The 16800-nt window shown below is 41.3% G+C and overlaps 1 protein-coding gene across 1 annotated transcript in view; it reads right to left on the minus strand.

The window, feature by feature from the left end:
* Positions 1–16800, minus strand: part of usp43a (ubiquitin specific peptidase 43a) — a 110306-nt gene that overhangs the window by 69539 nt on the left and 23967 nt on the right. The window contains exon 3 of the mRNA XM_072383456.1: positions 271–374. Within this exon, the coding sequence (XP_072239557.1) occupies positions 271–374 (104 nt within the window). The remainder of the gene's footprint in view (positions 1–270; positions 375–16800) is intronic.

Below are 16800 nucleotides of genomic sequence, written 5' to 3' on the forward strand. Positions count from 1 at the left end.
GTATTGCACTGCATTTATTCAAACGCAGCCCCAGGACATTATTTATAGTGCACAGTAAATCATTTATGTGAGATTTGGGTAGTTCTCCTGTTTTGTTTTTTTTTTGTTTTTTTTTTTTAAACCAAGACCTGTAAAAATTTATGCTTTTGGACAAGAAATCTTCAAGGCTGCATTTGAGTCGTTGTTATCCTTCACATAAATATCAAGACAGAGAATTGTGCAAAAAAGATACTTTTTCCAATATCTGACTGTTACATCTCCCCCTCTCACCTGTATTGAGCCTGGAAGTGTTCTTGGACAAAACTGTGTCGACTTCGAGGATGCTGTGTGCTGGCTGAAATGGGACTGGAAGGATTCTCCGATGAACTGGAGCCCTGCAGACAGGTGCACACACAGTAAATTAGCACTTCTGTGGACATAGTGTTGATTTGGAGAACTCAAAAATGGCAAGAAAATGCTTTTATAGACAAATGCACAAACAAAAGCAGGAATAATCTCATTAAAGAAGCGCAGCTCATCTGTGTTTGCAGTGTCTTCTGAAAATCAATGTTCGTGTCAGACAGGATTTGCGGGAAAGAAAAAAATTGGTTGTACAGTAGAACAAAATGTTAAAAAAAAACAAAAAAAAAAACACCTGCAGCTGCTGCAAATTGCCACTTTAATCACATTTAAAGCTTGCTGCTTTATAGACAGAGGATATAAAAGAGACTCAACCGCTTGTACTTTGTGTTCTATGTGCATCGGTTTAATTAAAACAATGAGATGTCTCCAAAAAGAAGGAAAAAGAATGAACAGATGCATTTACATTCGCTAAAATTAACTTCAAAATGCGATAACATGCTACGGTATGACACAGAGTTGCAGTCGTGGAGAGATGGAGGGAGAAAGAGCGGGACAGTACAGAACTTTAGCCCATCTTGCGTTGATGCCACTGAGTCAACACGGCTTATAGAACCTGCTGCATAATGTCAGAAACAAGTTCATTTATAACATTTTAGACCAAGCAGGAGGCCAGAAGGACTTCAAATAAAAGAATAAAAGGATGATGGCAATGATCTAAAAGACAGATGAGTAGAAGACGAGTGGAAGGCACCTCGACAGACTGCTGCATCTTTATCTTACACAGCTGATAAAGATGTCAGCAAAAACACAAGGCAGAAACAACAGATCTACAGGGGACATGTGATGGAGAAATAACTTGTGCTCAAGAGCAGAAATGCTCAAGAGCAGAAATGCAGCTCGGAAACTCAGGGAAAAACAAACAAACAGGCCCATTTTGCTGCGGGCCTCATATCTCTACCTGGCTTCATTTTAGATGATGCCACAGTCTCTGTTCCTTTGAAGTGGGAAGCCGAGAGTCTTTTGTTCTTGCTTTTAGCTTTGCTGTAAACATCAGATCCTACTGTTAGCTACATAGCTCACTTCAGAAATAAATTAGCTTTACTTTGTTCCACGTTTCATATCTCTTCTATCAGAGTTCTAAGTGGCGAGTCAGATGTCAAAATCCGATTTCCCATTTGTCACTGAAGGCACCATCAGTACACCTGCAGTAACGGCAGTAGCGATATCTAAAAGAAATGTGACACTACAGAGGAGTTTACCCCATTATGGAAAACTTAGGTTTACTGTAGGAAAAAGTGAATTTGATCAAAACAAAACTGAGAGTGTGATCTTCACCTTTTTTTCTGCCAATTTGTCTCAATTTCAGTCTAATCCACATCCTTTCTTTGTGCCAGATAATAAATCCTGTACTGCAGATTTGCTGAAAGAGCCAAGACACCTAACACAGGTGTGTTCAATAGTGCTGCCAACACAAACTGATCTGGACTATTAGCTGAAACAAAGAAAACGAAACAAAAACAAAAAAATGGAAGCAATGAAGTTTATGTAAACCAAAAAAGGAGGCTGAAACGGAGACCTTTAACTGTTCTCCAGATACCCCAACTGTTTACAGTCAGAGTTCTCTGGTTTTAATCGAAATGTCATATCCGTCCATCACCTGGCTGAAGAGCAGCGCTCTCCCTCGCAGAAAAAGCAACGACCAGTTCTGTTTGCCACTTTGGGATGGAAACAGAGAAACTTGTTCCGTTTATTCAGGCGACGCTTTCAAATGTTCTGGTCTGAGAAGTAATTGTGTGACGCATGCGAATTTGAATAAATTATGATCCAAGTTCAAACCCTTATGTGACATTCTCTGGGGAACCGTGTCCACAGAAATAATGACTATCCAACTTTGATGAGCCTTTTCTTTTGTTCAAACTAAATCCAATCACTGCTGCATTCACTCCGAACAATAACGCTGCTTTTGGCATCTTTGAAGACTTCTCCAAAGATGGTTCTTTCCTGAATACGCAATGAAGCAAAAGCAGAAATCCCAACAAGCTTCAAACTTCACCTGGGCCCATTCTCAGACTCGCTTCAACAACTTTGTCTATGAAGCAGATTAACACGCAACCTTAAAGTCAACTCTTTGGTCTACTGACTCATCCACAGAGTTTAAGATTCCCAGATATGACCAATGCATAATGTGAATATGGTTGCACATTATTCTGGGATACCGTTACAGCTCATACACATAATCTCACAGTGAAGTCTAATATACCATCTAATCTGTGATTAAATACTAAGTGGGACAATTCCTTTTTTTCTCGAAGTAATGACAATACACCGATGACACGCTGAACAGTTTTTCATTTCTGCTACTAGAGGATAGTGTCGGGCAACTCTGGGCACCTAAGAACTGTAATTACAATTCAGCACATGACTCGTGATGAGACGGAACCTAAAAGAGGAGTCAGTATCCTACCAGCTATTTATGGGCGAGCTGCTGACGAGGGAAAAGTAATGATGCAGTTTGGACTTTATATTCATACAGAATGTAAAATCTGTCTCTTGAAAATCTATGATTTTGGTCATGCAACTACAACCCCGCAACCCGTTTTAACCCCTACCTAAACGTCTGTGACCTATAGCAACACAGCCAGTCTGACTAATCAGTCAAGAATTGATGAGGCGTCGTCAACTCAGACTCAGAGAGGGAAGAGAAACAGCTCATCTGAGGCAGCTTTCAGAGAAAAGGATCTGCTCGTTCGTTTTTCCAGCCGTTCTTGGATCTGTGGTGTGAGCAGACTGTTTCCTACAGCCAACTTAAAGTCCAGGTAATGGATTCCATGAACCAAGCTAATCGAATAGACACTGTATGAGATTTGTGAACCTCAGAGCCATCTGGCTTGTATGTCTTGAAACTATTTAAGACAGTTGTCAAATTTTTGGAGGAGCAAAAAAAAGTTGAATTTAAACTGATATGCTTGTTTTTTTTTTCATGAACACGTAGCTATGTAGCAGTTCTAGTAATGTAAAAGTGTAAGACACTGAAATTGACTTGAACTGAAAACTTTTTAAACCCAAAGTGGAAAAAGATTCCCAGGTGTAACCCTTTCTGTTGGACCTGATGAGCAAAACAGCGACATAAAACGGTTTTGATCTTTAGTGTTGACCCCATTTTCTGTTTTTCCTCAGGAGGCCTGCTTAGCCAAAGAATGGGCTTCTTTAAGGAGGATCTGAACGAATAATGTTTATGTTTATGTTTTTAGCAGACGCTTTTATCCAAAGCGACTTACAGATAAGCAGATAGGGTAAGGGGGTCTTGCCTACTGGAGGTAATACCTTTCATGCAGGGGATTTGAACTCAGGATCTCCCACATGGAAGGTGGCAATCATACCACTACACTATCCAGCCCCAGAATAAGTAAGCTGAACGCTTCCAGCCGCAACATTTACTCCACTATGTCTTATAGAAAAAAAACTTGCTTGCGGCTACATTTAAATTCAAAATCTTGTGAGTGAAAACCAAGTTTTATTGTAATTATAAACTGCGCACCAATATTAATATGACTTGTCATTAGATACAGCATTCACAATGATTGATATGAAAAGCATTAAGTTGCCGAATGTATTCGCCTGCTGGTTGGCATGAGGCACCTATCACACAACATAGTAAGTTAGGTCAGCTCTGGCTGTTACCAAGTATGATATGCACCAGAATTTCCTAGTTTGAACACTGCTGGAAACCTTTTGGATGTGTCAAATACACAAGTCAACAAAATGCAAAAGCTGTTGTCTGGCTGGTTTCGAACATTTCAATCCTTAATCATTTTAGCAACAAAATACCTCTTTCAAAAGGGGCTGCGCCCAAACAGACTTTCTTCAATTTGTCTGGCACAAGCAACTGATGTTCACGTGCGTTATCTCGATGCTTTCCAGCCTAGACGTCATCTTGCAGTGAACCCGAGTAACAGTCAGCAGGATAAACCACATGTTTACTGCAGGGACCAGGCTTCCAGTCTTTAATATTACCAAAAGCCTGCAGCCGTGCGATGGGGCATCGTAAGTGGTGGAAAAGTCCGCTGACGTGGGGCAAGAGACACAAAGCTCTCGCCAGCACTGGCTTTCTACTCAAATCTCATCTCATATCGTTGATGCCAGCAGTTTGACCCATGTTTACTGTTTCATCAGACTACCCGTATATAAGGGCCTCACTGTCTCATCTTAAAGTCCATAGCAGTGTAAAGGTCAAAGCCAGCTGGTCAGCATGCTCCATTCAGCAGATATCTCAGCTGTAGAAATAACAGACATCTAAGAACTTAAAACAGATGTCTCCACTGCCGAGAATAAGAGTAAAAAAAGAGTAAAGAAATATAAAAGTGCAATAGCATGTTACTATCCCACACTTGGAAGACTTACAATGTACAGGGGTAAGAAAGATACAGTATACACAGCAGATATGCACAATGGGACAGACCAAGGGGAAGAGCGTTGGGTGTACTGAGCCTCCAGCATTGACGGAGTAATGAATACTACCCTAACATTGTTCCAGCTCTGCTAACATGTGCCAAAAATAGATGAGGGGGCCTGCCACTGGAATAACAAGTTAACACTATATTCAGAAGCACTAAGCTTTTCTATTGTCACATTGAGTATTATCCAAAAAACCTTCAATGCCAACAGATCTAAGCCCCATTAAGCAGCCTCCTGTTGCTGGCTGACAAAAATGAGTCGCAGCATCTCAATGCTCGTGGTGAAGTCATTTCTAAGAATGATCCTTGTTCCGCATGTTGTAGTTTACAGCACGTACCTGCATTGTTCTCTAAGTAAGCACCGTGCATGCTGAACTGCTTCGATGGAAAAAGCCAGATGACCAAGTAAAGGCAGGGTAACAAGAAATGGCACCAAACAAATCCTAAAAACTTCAAAAGTCGTGCATCCATTTTATTGTTTGAACACATTTTTGGTCTAAGAGAGCTCAGATTTCTGCTTTCTTTTTCTTTTTTTTTGGGCACATTCAACGTAGGGCCCGAGGACAACTGTTGCACACTTGCTCAGGCCAACTAAACCTCTTTTTAATAATTACATCAATGCTCTTAAATAAACTACCTTTACGCGTTGGCTGCAAGGTCATACCCACCACACTGAGCAAGTTCTTTGGGGTGTGAAAAGAACAGTGTGTTCCTCCCTTCCTCTCCGTTCAACTCTGCTTCGAATGATGAGAGGTCATACATCGCAAGCATGAGCCCAGATTGCATCACAGGAGCAGCAAACCCACATGAACTCACTGATACGAGATGTGGAAAGTGCGTTTTCTGCACACGCTCGCATGCAGAAAACCGTGAAACAGGTGTACGTGCACACTGAAAACCTGGAGGAGGCACAGTGAGAGTGGCCATTCCTGAGTTTCGATCAGCTCCTTAAATATTTGCTTTTGTCATTAGATTTTACTGCTGCAAAATGTGTGCATTTATTAGCTATAATACGTGCTATTGATAGGTCCTATTGGTATTATTTCTGGGACATAAAACAGAGCAAAATTAACAATTTATAAAAATGCCCATATCTTTCTAACAAGCACACGATCGATGTCAGTCATTGTCGGTGGCAGTGTGTGTGTGTCTGTGTTGGAGTGGGCTCACATCTAAGCTTCAGAACAAAAGCAGAAGGCCTGACAGGTTGAAGTCGCAGGGCTGCTTATTCTCACCCAGTCTAACTGATGCCTGGCATTACAACCATCACCTGTCATCACCAAGGAGCCACATGACTTTGAACTTCGCCATGGTTTGGGGCTCAGGTCTGTGTGATCAGCGAGACATTTCTCGAGTATAACCACTGGAAATCTCTTCGCCCCTGCGCCCCCTTTGTCTGCTGGTAGAAGCACAGCTTCCCTCTGGAGATCTTCACACTTCAATCCCTACATGAAAACATATGTTGGTATCAAAGCCCTGCTGATTCCCAGTAGCACGCAGTCATGCGCAATGTTTCTGAGGCACTCTGCAGAGCACTGGGGAGTGAGTGGGAGTTCGGCTCAATGTGTGAGGCTGTATAGTTGAAGGTGTGTGTGCGCGAGCACATATGTGTGTGTGGAAGGAGAGGGACTTGCAGTTTCAAAGCAAGTAAAAGTCTGAAATCGATGTAACAATGAGAAAGAAAAAGTTTTGAGCTTTAGTATACGGGCAAGTTAAGAGTGGCTTCAAAAACATGAAACAGTTGGCCTGGAGGTAAAGAGACTGAATTATAACTAAAGAGCAGATTTCAGCCAAGCCGCCACTCTGAAAAAACAATATTTATTTTTTTCTATACATTGTTTATTCAACCGTACAAGCAGAGCTGCAGAAAAACTAAAAAAATCAGAGTCTTCAGAAGCAAATAAGCAATACGGGAATAATTCAAACAAAATGGGTTAATAAAACACCTGAAGATGATACAGATTCAACGTGGACAGCAACATTTATCCACAACATGCTTGAAATGGAGAGGACTTCATTGGGATTTTTTGGTTCATTCCTCTTTTATGCCACACAGTAAAAGTGAGGAGTCATAGCTTACGTCACTCACGTAATAACCTCTGGATTTCCCCAAAATTCAGACATCTTAGAGGAAAATATTGAGCTTTGGAAAAGATTGGGTGCAAGTCCTGTAGAGCTGTCACATGACGTTCAGAGACTGAAAGATCTGCTCAAATGTGAGGAATCTTTGAATGTTTTGAACGGTTTGGTTTTATTAAACTACAGTCTGTAAATGACCACATGGAGGGATGGAGGACAGAGTTTGGCTTTGGTTTGTTCTGGTATCCAGCAGAGGGAGCTCTAGTGACAGCTTGACCTAACCCATGCCCTGGTAACCTCAGTAAAATAAGTTTACATTACAACTAAAATGGAGGACACTGGCAAGCAATGCCTTTCATAACGTTCATCACACCGACTAATCCGAGTGGCGGGAAAGTATTGTAGCTCAGCATGTGATTTGACTCCGCCCACATTATCTGTGTTTGTTGGTCTGATTGTGAGAAGCTCGCTATCAAATGATTTCCTTTGAGCCAACATGTTGACATGCATGAGTTTGCTCAGACTAACAGTAATTGTTTTTTTCCCTTGTGTCACGCAAACACGCTTTTTACTGAACAATAAAGAACTTCTGACACAACATGTGCTTCTCTTACTTTGCAGAAAATGTTTAAAATGAAAAAACAATCTAATGACATTTAACTGATGGAACGACCTATAGGCTCTTTTCTATAGAAAATGACAATGAGGGTCATTTTTCCACCATACTACTGGGACATTTTGCTGAATGTCTCTACTGGGTTTGGGGAAAAAAACACACCTGATGTTGGGAGCAAAAATAGCTGTAAAAAACTAAATTGCGCCAGGGACAGATTCACTTATCATCCCGAACCACATTTCCAATCAACTGGCTGGCTCAAGAGGCTTAACACATTCACCTTTGCTGCCAGCACCAGCTCTGAGTCATCCTTACACATTCAGAAGACAGCCTCCTCACACATGCCCAAGCATTCACACACAGGCACTCACACAATACTAAATAAGAACTCGCATACAACGACCCCGTTTCCTTTTCTTTGTGCGAATATTAACGGTTGATGACACTGCATGCTTGTACTTCCAGTCTTCTTCACTTTCTGTGTTCAGGCAGGGTCAGAATCGACTTCAGACCCAACAAAAATCACCCTCAGTTTGAGCCACAAAGCAAGAGAGACAACACTCTCTATGTTGGCAAACGAAAAGTCTGACAGCAGAATTTGACCGACACTGAAAGAAGAATGGTGAAGCATGATCCAGAAGTGGCAAATCCAGCCGGGGAATGATCTCACGCATCAATTCCGTTGGCTCAACTCATGAAGTTGTGAGGTCATTCCTGTGATGAAGCCAGGCAAACTGAGCCTTGATGGGAGCCCCAGGCAGCCTGCGGCTGCGTGCAACATCTTTGATGCAACTAACTTTTCCAAGTTAGCATGAGCAACCTTTGCATATCAACACCTCACATAAGATAAGACAACGAATCACTTAAACCTGGACATCTTAAAAGATCTAATTGTCTCCATTGGAGTTGATGTGTATGTGTATTCTATGTTTGTTTCCTGCAGCAAGATGAAGCTGATCACACTCATCCACTCAACACAACAGGAACTTGCCCAGTGTGGCCAGCGTCCAGCAACTCCCACAGTACCAAGCATCTCTGATGATTTATCTGTGCAGGGAACTTATCTGCCTGCTGTGAGTGCACAACATTTTGACATAAAGTTGCAAGCTCAGAAACTTAGCTCCAGTATCTGATGAGTGCTGCATTTCCAGCAATAATATAACAAGGAAACATAGATGTCATGAAGGCCAGTGTGGGTGTCGCAGCTTCTTCTAAAATAGAATTTTTTTTCCTTCATTCATTCCAAGTTATCACTAAAACTGTTGTTTTTCTTGTGTTTGCAGCTACCATCTTAACAGGTGCACCTTTTTATGTCTGTGTGCGTTTGTGCTCAGAAAGTTCCAAAGCTCTTGGGAATATCCATGTTGAGTCGAGGCTGCCAAACTTAAAGCTTGACGTTTTCCGTGTGCTGCAGGAAAAAGATGAAGTCTCCCGCTGTGCGTGTGAACTCGGTGAGCCACCGCTGACAAAGGTGTCGGATGCATCTCACCAAGCCAGATCCATCCGTACAGTAAATCGCATCACGTCACTTCAGTGCAGGCCAGGTTTGAACTGAACCTGAACGCTTTGTCAACAGCTGGACTGGACGTTTGTCGGAGTCTGCTCACATTCCTAATTAAGCAGCTTCTACTAGAAAATCAAGCTGCGATGTAGCAGTTTTACTGCGACGCTCAACTGACATAAATGCGTTCGTTGGCCCATGTCTGCAAAGATCTGTGTGGATGTCTGACAGTAGCCCAGACAGTAAGTCTGCGGCTGTCTGTGGACATGAATGCAGTAACCATGAACTGGAGTCAAACTCTTGTAAACTTCAACAGAGAAGCAATAAAGAACATTCTAAAAGTACAACGCATTGCATTGGGCGATTGAAATCAGTTTTTTTTTTTTAACCTCAACTAAGTAGCTTCTTATTCCTTTATCATCCATAACAGAAGACACATCCCGTATTCCTTCTGTGTCAGAGGGGTCAAAGGATTGTTTTGTGTCAAACAAATAAAACATATGAAATGATCAGAATTAGGTTAAGAACTGCCCAAAACTTGATCAGTCTCAATTGTGAACGATAGTGATCGGTGATCACTAAAATGTTTGGTGTAATCAAATCAGCTCTCAGCAATGTTTTTGACAGTGAAATTAAGAGAAACAGCAGAGTGAGTGAGACACGGACAGCGAGAAGTACAGACTAACTCACAGAGACAAAGAAAGGGAAGCATTTCGGAGCAGGGGAGGAATGAAAGAAATGCTGTCTGTGCATTAAACCAGCTGAGTCACCTCGATTCTTTCAGCTCTGGGCAGCTGCTAATTCGGCCCATTCAAAGGTGGCTTATGGTAACAAGACAAGCTGGGAAATAACGGCTGGAGCCACAGGCATTTTTTAACCCCTCTTCCTAATCTCGTCTTCTGCTCTCGTTCAGCAATCATACCCCCTTCTTCTCCTCTTTTTCTCTCTCCGTTTTACATTAATTCTCAATTCTCCAAAGTTTAAAAAAAAAAAAAAAAAAAAAAGACAGAAAAACCTGTGTCCAAGTTGTGATCTGTTTTTTTCTTGACAAAATAGTCATCCTTTGCTAAATGTTTTTTATTTTTGCGACAGATGCCAAAACCGAGTACATACAAAGTATCCCTCTCTGATCTGAGACCTGTCCCCCGAGGGTGTTGCATGCACCCACTTCATTTTATACAATGCCAAGTGCAGGCTGCCAGGCTTGCCACTCTCTGGCTGTTACTATGGTGATGTCAGCAGTGCCAAAACATAGACAGGACAGAAAAATAAGCAGCCTCAGACAAGAGGCAGCGGCAGAGCTCTGACAGCCAAATCCTGCTTGGCAGCACAGACCAGAGCCATCTCATGGTGTGTGTGTGTGTCTAATCCGCTCACTAGAAGGATTCATTCCCCAGAAAATATTGATTCAGTAAAATAAAGGAATTGATGTCACGCAGATAAAGGGAGGAGAGTTCATTAGCTTCTAAAGAGGAGGATCCCTGTAAGGGTGTTTAGTAGTTCTGTGGGCAACAGAGCTTTGTAATGGCCACTGCCAGAGCCTCTGGTGCCATCAGAGGAAAAGCAGCACAGCTGACCGGCGGCCAGCCGTCCTGGGAAAGATCACCTGCAAAAAGAACAAGCTGAGAAAATTTCAGCTGAAACATAACAAAACGGAGTAATGACACAGAATCACCAGACAAATCTCTTCAGTGGAGGAATGAGGTCTGGCTCTGGCTGATTTAAAAAGACACGTTTTCAACGATTGGTTACAAAAACTTGGAACCAATCTGGCAAATCCATTATTATCCTTCCTTGACCCGTACCTGATGGGATTTCAAACTCGATGTGGATACAAAGCAAAATCTTCAACAATTGAAAATGATGTATTGGACATAAACAGAAAGGACACGATTAAAATAAGGGATTTAAAACATTTTTGGGCCCCTGTATTAAAGGGGAACTCGGGTATTTTTAAACCTAGACCTTATTTCTATTCACCGAGAACAGTTTGGCGAAAGTTGGCGTCCTTCGGAAGCTATTTAGATAACTCGCAATCCATATAACGGTGTGAACAAGGCAAAGACGATGCAGCCTCTAAATAAGGCATCATCTGTCTTTATTTCACCAATACTTTCAGACGAATGAATGAACGAACGCGTACTATAGCTCTGTCAGCACAGGAGGGAATTCTACACAGGCACTCTACTGGGACGACTTCATCCACACACATGCCTGCAGCTGGATGTTTTTTGCCTTTGTAAACTATTCTGTGACCTTTTCCTTTAAAACGCAACATAAATTTGTTCATTTCCACTCATCTGTCAGACAGTGGTGATGGAATAAATATTAACGTGTTGAGCTGCATCTTGTCCAAAGTGATTTGGCTGCTCTTCCATCACTCTGCGGTTGAATGCAATGATTCTTATTGTCATTTCATTCTCTTCTGCAGACTGATTAGTTGCTTCAGGCTTTGAAAACATGCTGCTGCCAGACCAGCTACGGTGTAGTTTACACATCATGCTGCTGTTGTGCTTCCAGGGTGCCTTGTGCTAAATGTTTGTGGTGAAGTCAGAAGACTTGTAAACCACTCAAGTGTTTGGCCAAAGCAATAGCAGGACGTGAAATACTCCCATTGATGACTTCACCTTAGAAACTGAGCACTTTTATGTCAGAGTGAGACCTCCGCTTGCTGTTTCCACATCTCATCCTCATCATTAACTCTGGATCGTCATGTCACAGGGGCTCCTTTGACAAACGAACCGATGGCTCAAAGTGTGGCGCAGAGACAGAGGACTACAAGCTGCTCACCAGACGGACACAGACAGAAGTCTAGCCGCAGTTTTAATTGCTCCCACCTGTATTGTTATGATGACAGACCGACGTTAACTCTACAGTCTCTCACTCGCAGCACACACAGATTTCATAAGAAGTATAAAAATCTCTGGCCACATTTCCAAATCGCCCCTGGTGCGCCGCTGTAAAGTACCGTTGCACAGTCTCCAAAAACGAAAAAAAATCAGACATCCTGAAGACTTTCGAACAACGAATACATTGTTAAGTTATTTTTATGCCGTTGACAGCAGCCGCTCTGTGCTGCGTGTCCCTGTTTCAGCTGCTGGTGAGGAGAGGAGCCGTGGGTCTGTCAGCAGGGTCGGCCAAGATGGCAAAACAGATACCGAATGCAAATTAATATCAAATTAGATAAATATAATATACTAAATATTAGTATCAATCGATCACATGGATTTCTTTTTGAAAACCCTACTTGATAATGTCTTTTTTTAAACAATAGATTGACTGAACATCCATCCTCAAATGACAAATGGAGATATTTCTCATTTCAAATTAAACTGCAACAACAAATTTCAGAAAAAACGTATACAGAATAAAGAAGGTGAAAAATGGAATCACACAGTCCCAGTCCTTTAACCTTAAATTTTGAGATCTTCAACCAAAATGATCCAAAATTAACAAGAAATGAAAGGGGGGTGTTTAATTTCTTTCTCAATGAATCTCAAAAAAGGACACAGGATTAAGCCTTAGCTGGTCAACTGGATTTTTAATAACCACTTAAAATGTCCTCTGTGGATTGTTATCAGCCACTTCTTTGTGCATTTACCTTGCATGAGACGTTCCAGTTGGATTCTGGTGAATTCTGCTGCTACTGTCTGAAAGGCTCCTGGTTTGAGTCAGGAAAGGTCTGCGTCTGTCTTTTCTAAACCCTTTATCCCTCTGTGAAATCTGCCACTCTGGCACATTAGCAGTTAATCTGCAGTAAAGCCAAGAAAAAACACCAACACCCACACAGAGCCAACCTCAAAATAAAGTGTCCCACAGCCAATGCAGTAACTATCTATCTATATCTTCTGCATCTTCTTTGTGAAGACTCAAATAAATTAGCTTGATTTTTTTTTCCTGCTGTCCATTTGAGTTATACAATAACACTACAAGATTTGGACTTAAATGTTTTAGAAGTTTTTTTTCTTTTAATGATGAGGAACAATAGAAAAAAAAAGAAGAAAAACGTGACAGGAACAGGTCAGACTGCATAGCAGTGACGAGTCCTGTTCAACAGGCCTGTGGGCACCAGCAGGACACAACCACATAAGGAATAAAAGCCTGTGAAGGTGGAGGAGATGGAAATAACAATGAACAAGGAGCCTGAGTGCGAGTCTTGTTTGCTTGAGTAAGACTAACAAAAAGCATGTCCACATGTCGTTTGAGTTTCCACCAGAAAGACCAGTTCTCAATACCAAACACTGAAGACAATACATGACGATGACTGTTAAATGCCACATAAATCCCTGTGAGAATTTCAAACAGATTATCGCTGCCTTCTTGCCAGTGTCTGTGACAATATAGGCAAACAACAGCCACAAGATAACCGGATCTTTATATGAATTAATACAGAAATCCACGGGTGCTCGGGACAAATTCCACAGAGCTTATTTAACACTTTCACTCCAAACAAACGTCATTATTAAACCCGCTGTGATTTTTCAACAACCAAAGGGGATTCGCACAACAGAATGAAGGTATGCCAGTACTTGCAGAGTGCGACAACTGGGCCATCTGTACAGTGCTGAGGCTGGTCGACCAGTCAGCGAGCACATCCAGTCATAAATGTACTTATGTGTATACATCAATAACATGACCAACAACATGATTTAGATTCGTGTCTTCTTAATTTTGTTACAAATATCTATACTTTTTAGATTTAACACTTCCTTGATTAAAGTAAAATCTCAAAGAAACAAAGCCAGCCAGTCACAAAACATTTTCTCGTAAATGTAAGATTGTATTTCCTTAAATATAAAGCAGGAACCACTAATTAAAAGCCAGGGCTCTCACTATGGCCATGGGTGGAGCTGATGCGAACAAATAGAAAAGCCTTTTCAGTTTGAATTCCACTGCTAAATTCTGGGAAAATGTTCTGAAGTGGGACTTCTAAATGAGCAAAGTCATCACTTAATCATTCATGCATGGTGGGATGGACAATCACCTCCTAAATGTGCTCAAAACACCTTGTGCCTCATGTTTAAACACTACAAATACAGCGGCAAATGATAGAGCCACTAGCCGAGATGAGGCTGTGGTCGCCAGGGTAGATTTACGTTGACCAGGCAGTCAGCAGCCAGCAAAGCCGCCTCCATGTAGGCAGAGCCAGTAGGCTGCATATCCGGACATTTGGAGTGTACTTCTTAAGGTGTGTGCTTTTAATTAGAACAGTGCTTTGGCTGCAATTGAAGCCATTTTACAAATAAACATGAATACAAGTATCCAGATAGGAAAACATATGGAGAGACAAACACAGGTAGGATGACCGGGAAGATGCCACGCTGAGGTGAACTGCTGTGTCCTACACTTTATAGGTGTGGGAAATGTCTACTTCTGAACCATGACTGAGAATACGGATTAATATGGCAACATGTATCACTCTTACACTGCGATTTGTGTCGAATGTTACCCCAAACAACTTAAATAAATCAAACTTTGCCAGTGCCATGTTATGTTATGTTCACTAGCACTAGCACTCACGTTAATACCACATACAAAAGGTTGGAAACAGTTGCCAGTTCCCACGTGCCCTGAAGGCCAGATGAAAGAGTGATCCCTTCAGCTAGCTGTCACTCAGCTCCACACCCCTGTCATATGAAGCCCTGCCCCTCACGTCAGAAAAGGTTTGAGGAGTATTAAAAAAAGAAAAGAAAAAAATCTCAAACTGAATTAAAAACGTTTTGAACTGAAAACAGATTTTTTTCAAATTCAGATATTTGTTTCAAATGAACAAACATTATGACCCTGAAATGGCTCCATACCTCTATTTACTGCTTTGGAGCCCTGAAATAATGACAAAATTAGGTTAAATTTCCCTGATGCAGCAGAGCGCCAAAAGTCCAGAGCATGACTAAACCACCCAGAAACTTACAGAATATCTAAAATCTTTAGCTAGAACGATTATGTCAGAGATAAATAATAAGACAAGGTTGGGTGTGAAAGCACTCATGTTGAAACCAAACTGTGCAAAAATTATGTATTGATTAAAAATGATAAAAATTGCTTATTTTTCTTCTGAATTTTAACATCAGTGTCACATGAAATTTGTTATAGTCATTGGTAACTTTTGAAATACACATTTGCATGAAATAGTACGGATATACTTTGTAACAACCTGCAGCCTTGCATTTAAAAAGGAACCCACAGTTGCTCTGAAGGAGGCCTCTTTCATTTATGTTGGTTCATCCCCACTCAACAGTGAACAAAATGTACAGCTGAATAAAAAAAAAATTAAAAAAGAATAATAAAAAAAAAAATGTTGCAAATATATCTTTTGGGGCACCATTTACACTAAAACTGTTCAGGAGCTTATGGAGCCATTTTTCTTAATGAAAGTACATGTTGCTGCCCTACTTTTAAAGATTTATATCCTCAGGGCTTATGGGCCTGAAACTGTGGGACACAGGCAGGGTAAAGAAGTGGCAAATTGTTTAGAGACTGCTGCCCCCCCCCCCTTGCTTTAGTGAAGCATTCCTGATTTTATCACAGCTTTTGTGTGAAGTTTATTCAGAGGGGTCAAACCCAGTGTGCGATTGTGTCTTTCCTGATTTTTGGCTCATACAAAGATATCAAAATGCTAATAAGCAGAGAGCAAGTGTGTAACAAGGATGCAGGAAGTAGTAAAAAACAATGCAATGACCACGCTGCCAAAATATTAAATACCCTGTATGGTCTGTGGCTGCATACACATCATACCCTTAGGAGCTTGGCTGCTCTCCCTTGCTGAAAGTGGGACAAATCCAACAAATTCCAGCTGACAGAAACAAATAAATAGCTCCTAAAACATGAATTCAGGTTGATTTATTAAGCACCGTCAGCATTCTGTGCGTTTCCAGGGCCTTGATATCCTATCAAAGACACAGTTTTGTAATCCACAGGCAGACTTTGACTTCAGCTCCTTAAATCCATTCTCGGAAGAAAGGATTTAAATCTAAACAGAACGAAAAAGTCATCATCTGTGTATTTATTCAGCAATCTTTTGGAAAAAGCTTTTTAATGCTGAATTTTTCAGGATTAATAATGAAAGTCTTCCAGCTGTCTCACCTTTGCTAGTCTATTTGACTTTCATTCCATCCCTCTCAGTAATGTCAGAGGTTTTCCTAGCACATGTTTTTAGCCCATTTAACAAAGAGAATTCACATATTAGAAGCATATTAGAAGAAACATCCCTGTGCAGGTTGTTGCACGGCTCAGACAACAGAAGATTTCAAAAATATACCACAAGCTGTAATATTTATCAACATTAACTAACGTTAGCCTTAAGGCATAGAACATTTCTGGCAGCTTGGCAACTGCCCATGCTCAGCTCCCCTGAATCCTGGCCATCCACATCTGAACTCCAAAATATCAAAATATATCAAAATATATGATTTTTGTTACAGGAGCACCCACCAAACAATTCAGACAGTTGAAGATTAGATCTGTAAAGCCATTAGCAACATCCCATCCTATGGGCCAAACATACTAACACTGAACTGATGTTTAAGACCAGATTTCTCTCCAGAAAGGACGATAAAGCTGGTGTAGTCGGAGCCCAGCGTAATCTGAGCATGCAAGGACATTTCCGTCTTACACGTCTACTGGTGCAAAACATGTGAAGGATGGTTTTAAAATGTTCTCAAAACTCTTCCTGCTCTCACAACACCACACACTAAGAGAACCCCCCTGACAGAAGGCCAGAGGACGCAAGGTGGTTGGGGAGGATATAGAGTACCTGCTGCAGTCTCATGGGCATCAATCAATCACTTGGTTAATGTCCCTGCCACTTA

Source organism: Leuresthes tenuis, unplaced genomic scaffold, assembly GCF_036924035.1.
Source record: "Leuresthes tenuis unplaced genomic scaffold, fLeuTen1.0.hap1 SCAF_4, whole genome shotgun sequence".
In the NCBI taxonomy this organism is placed as follows: domain Eukaryota; kingdom Metazoa; phylum Chordata; class Actinopteri; order Atheriniformes; family Atherinopsidae; genus Leuresthes; species Leuresthes tenuis.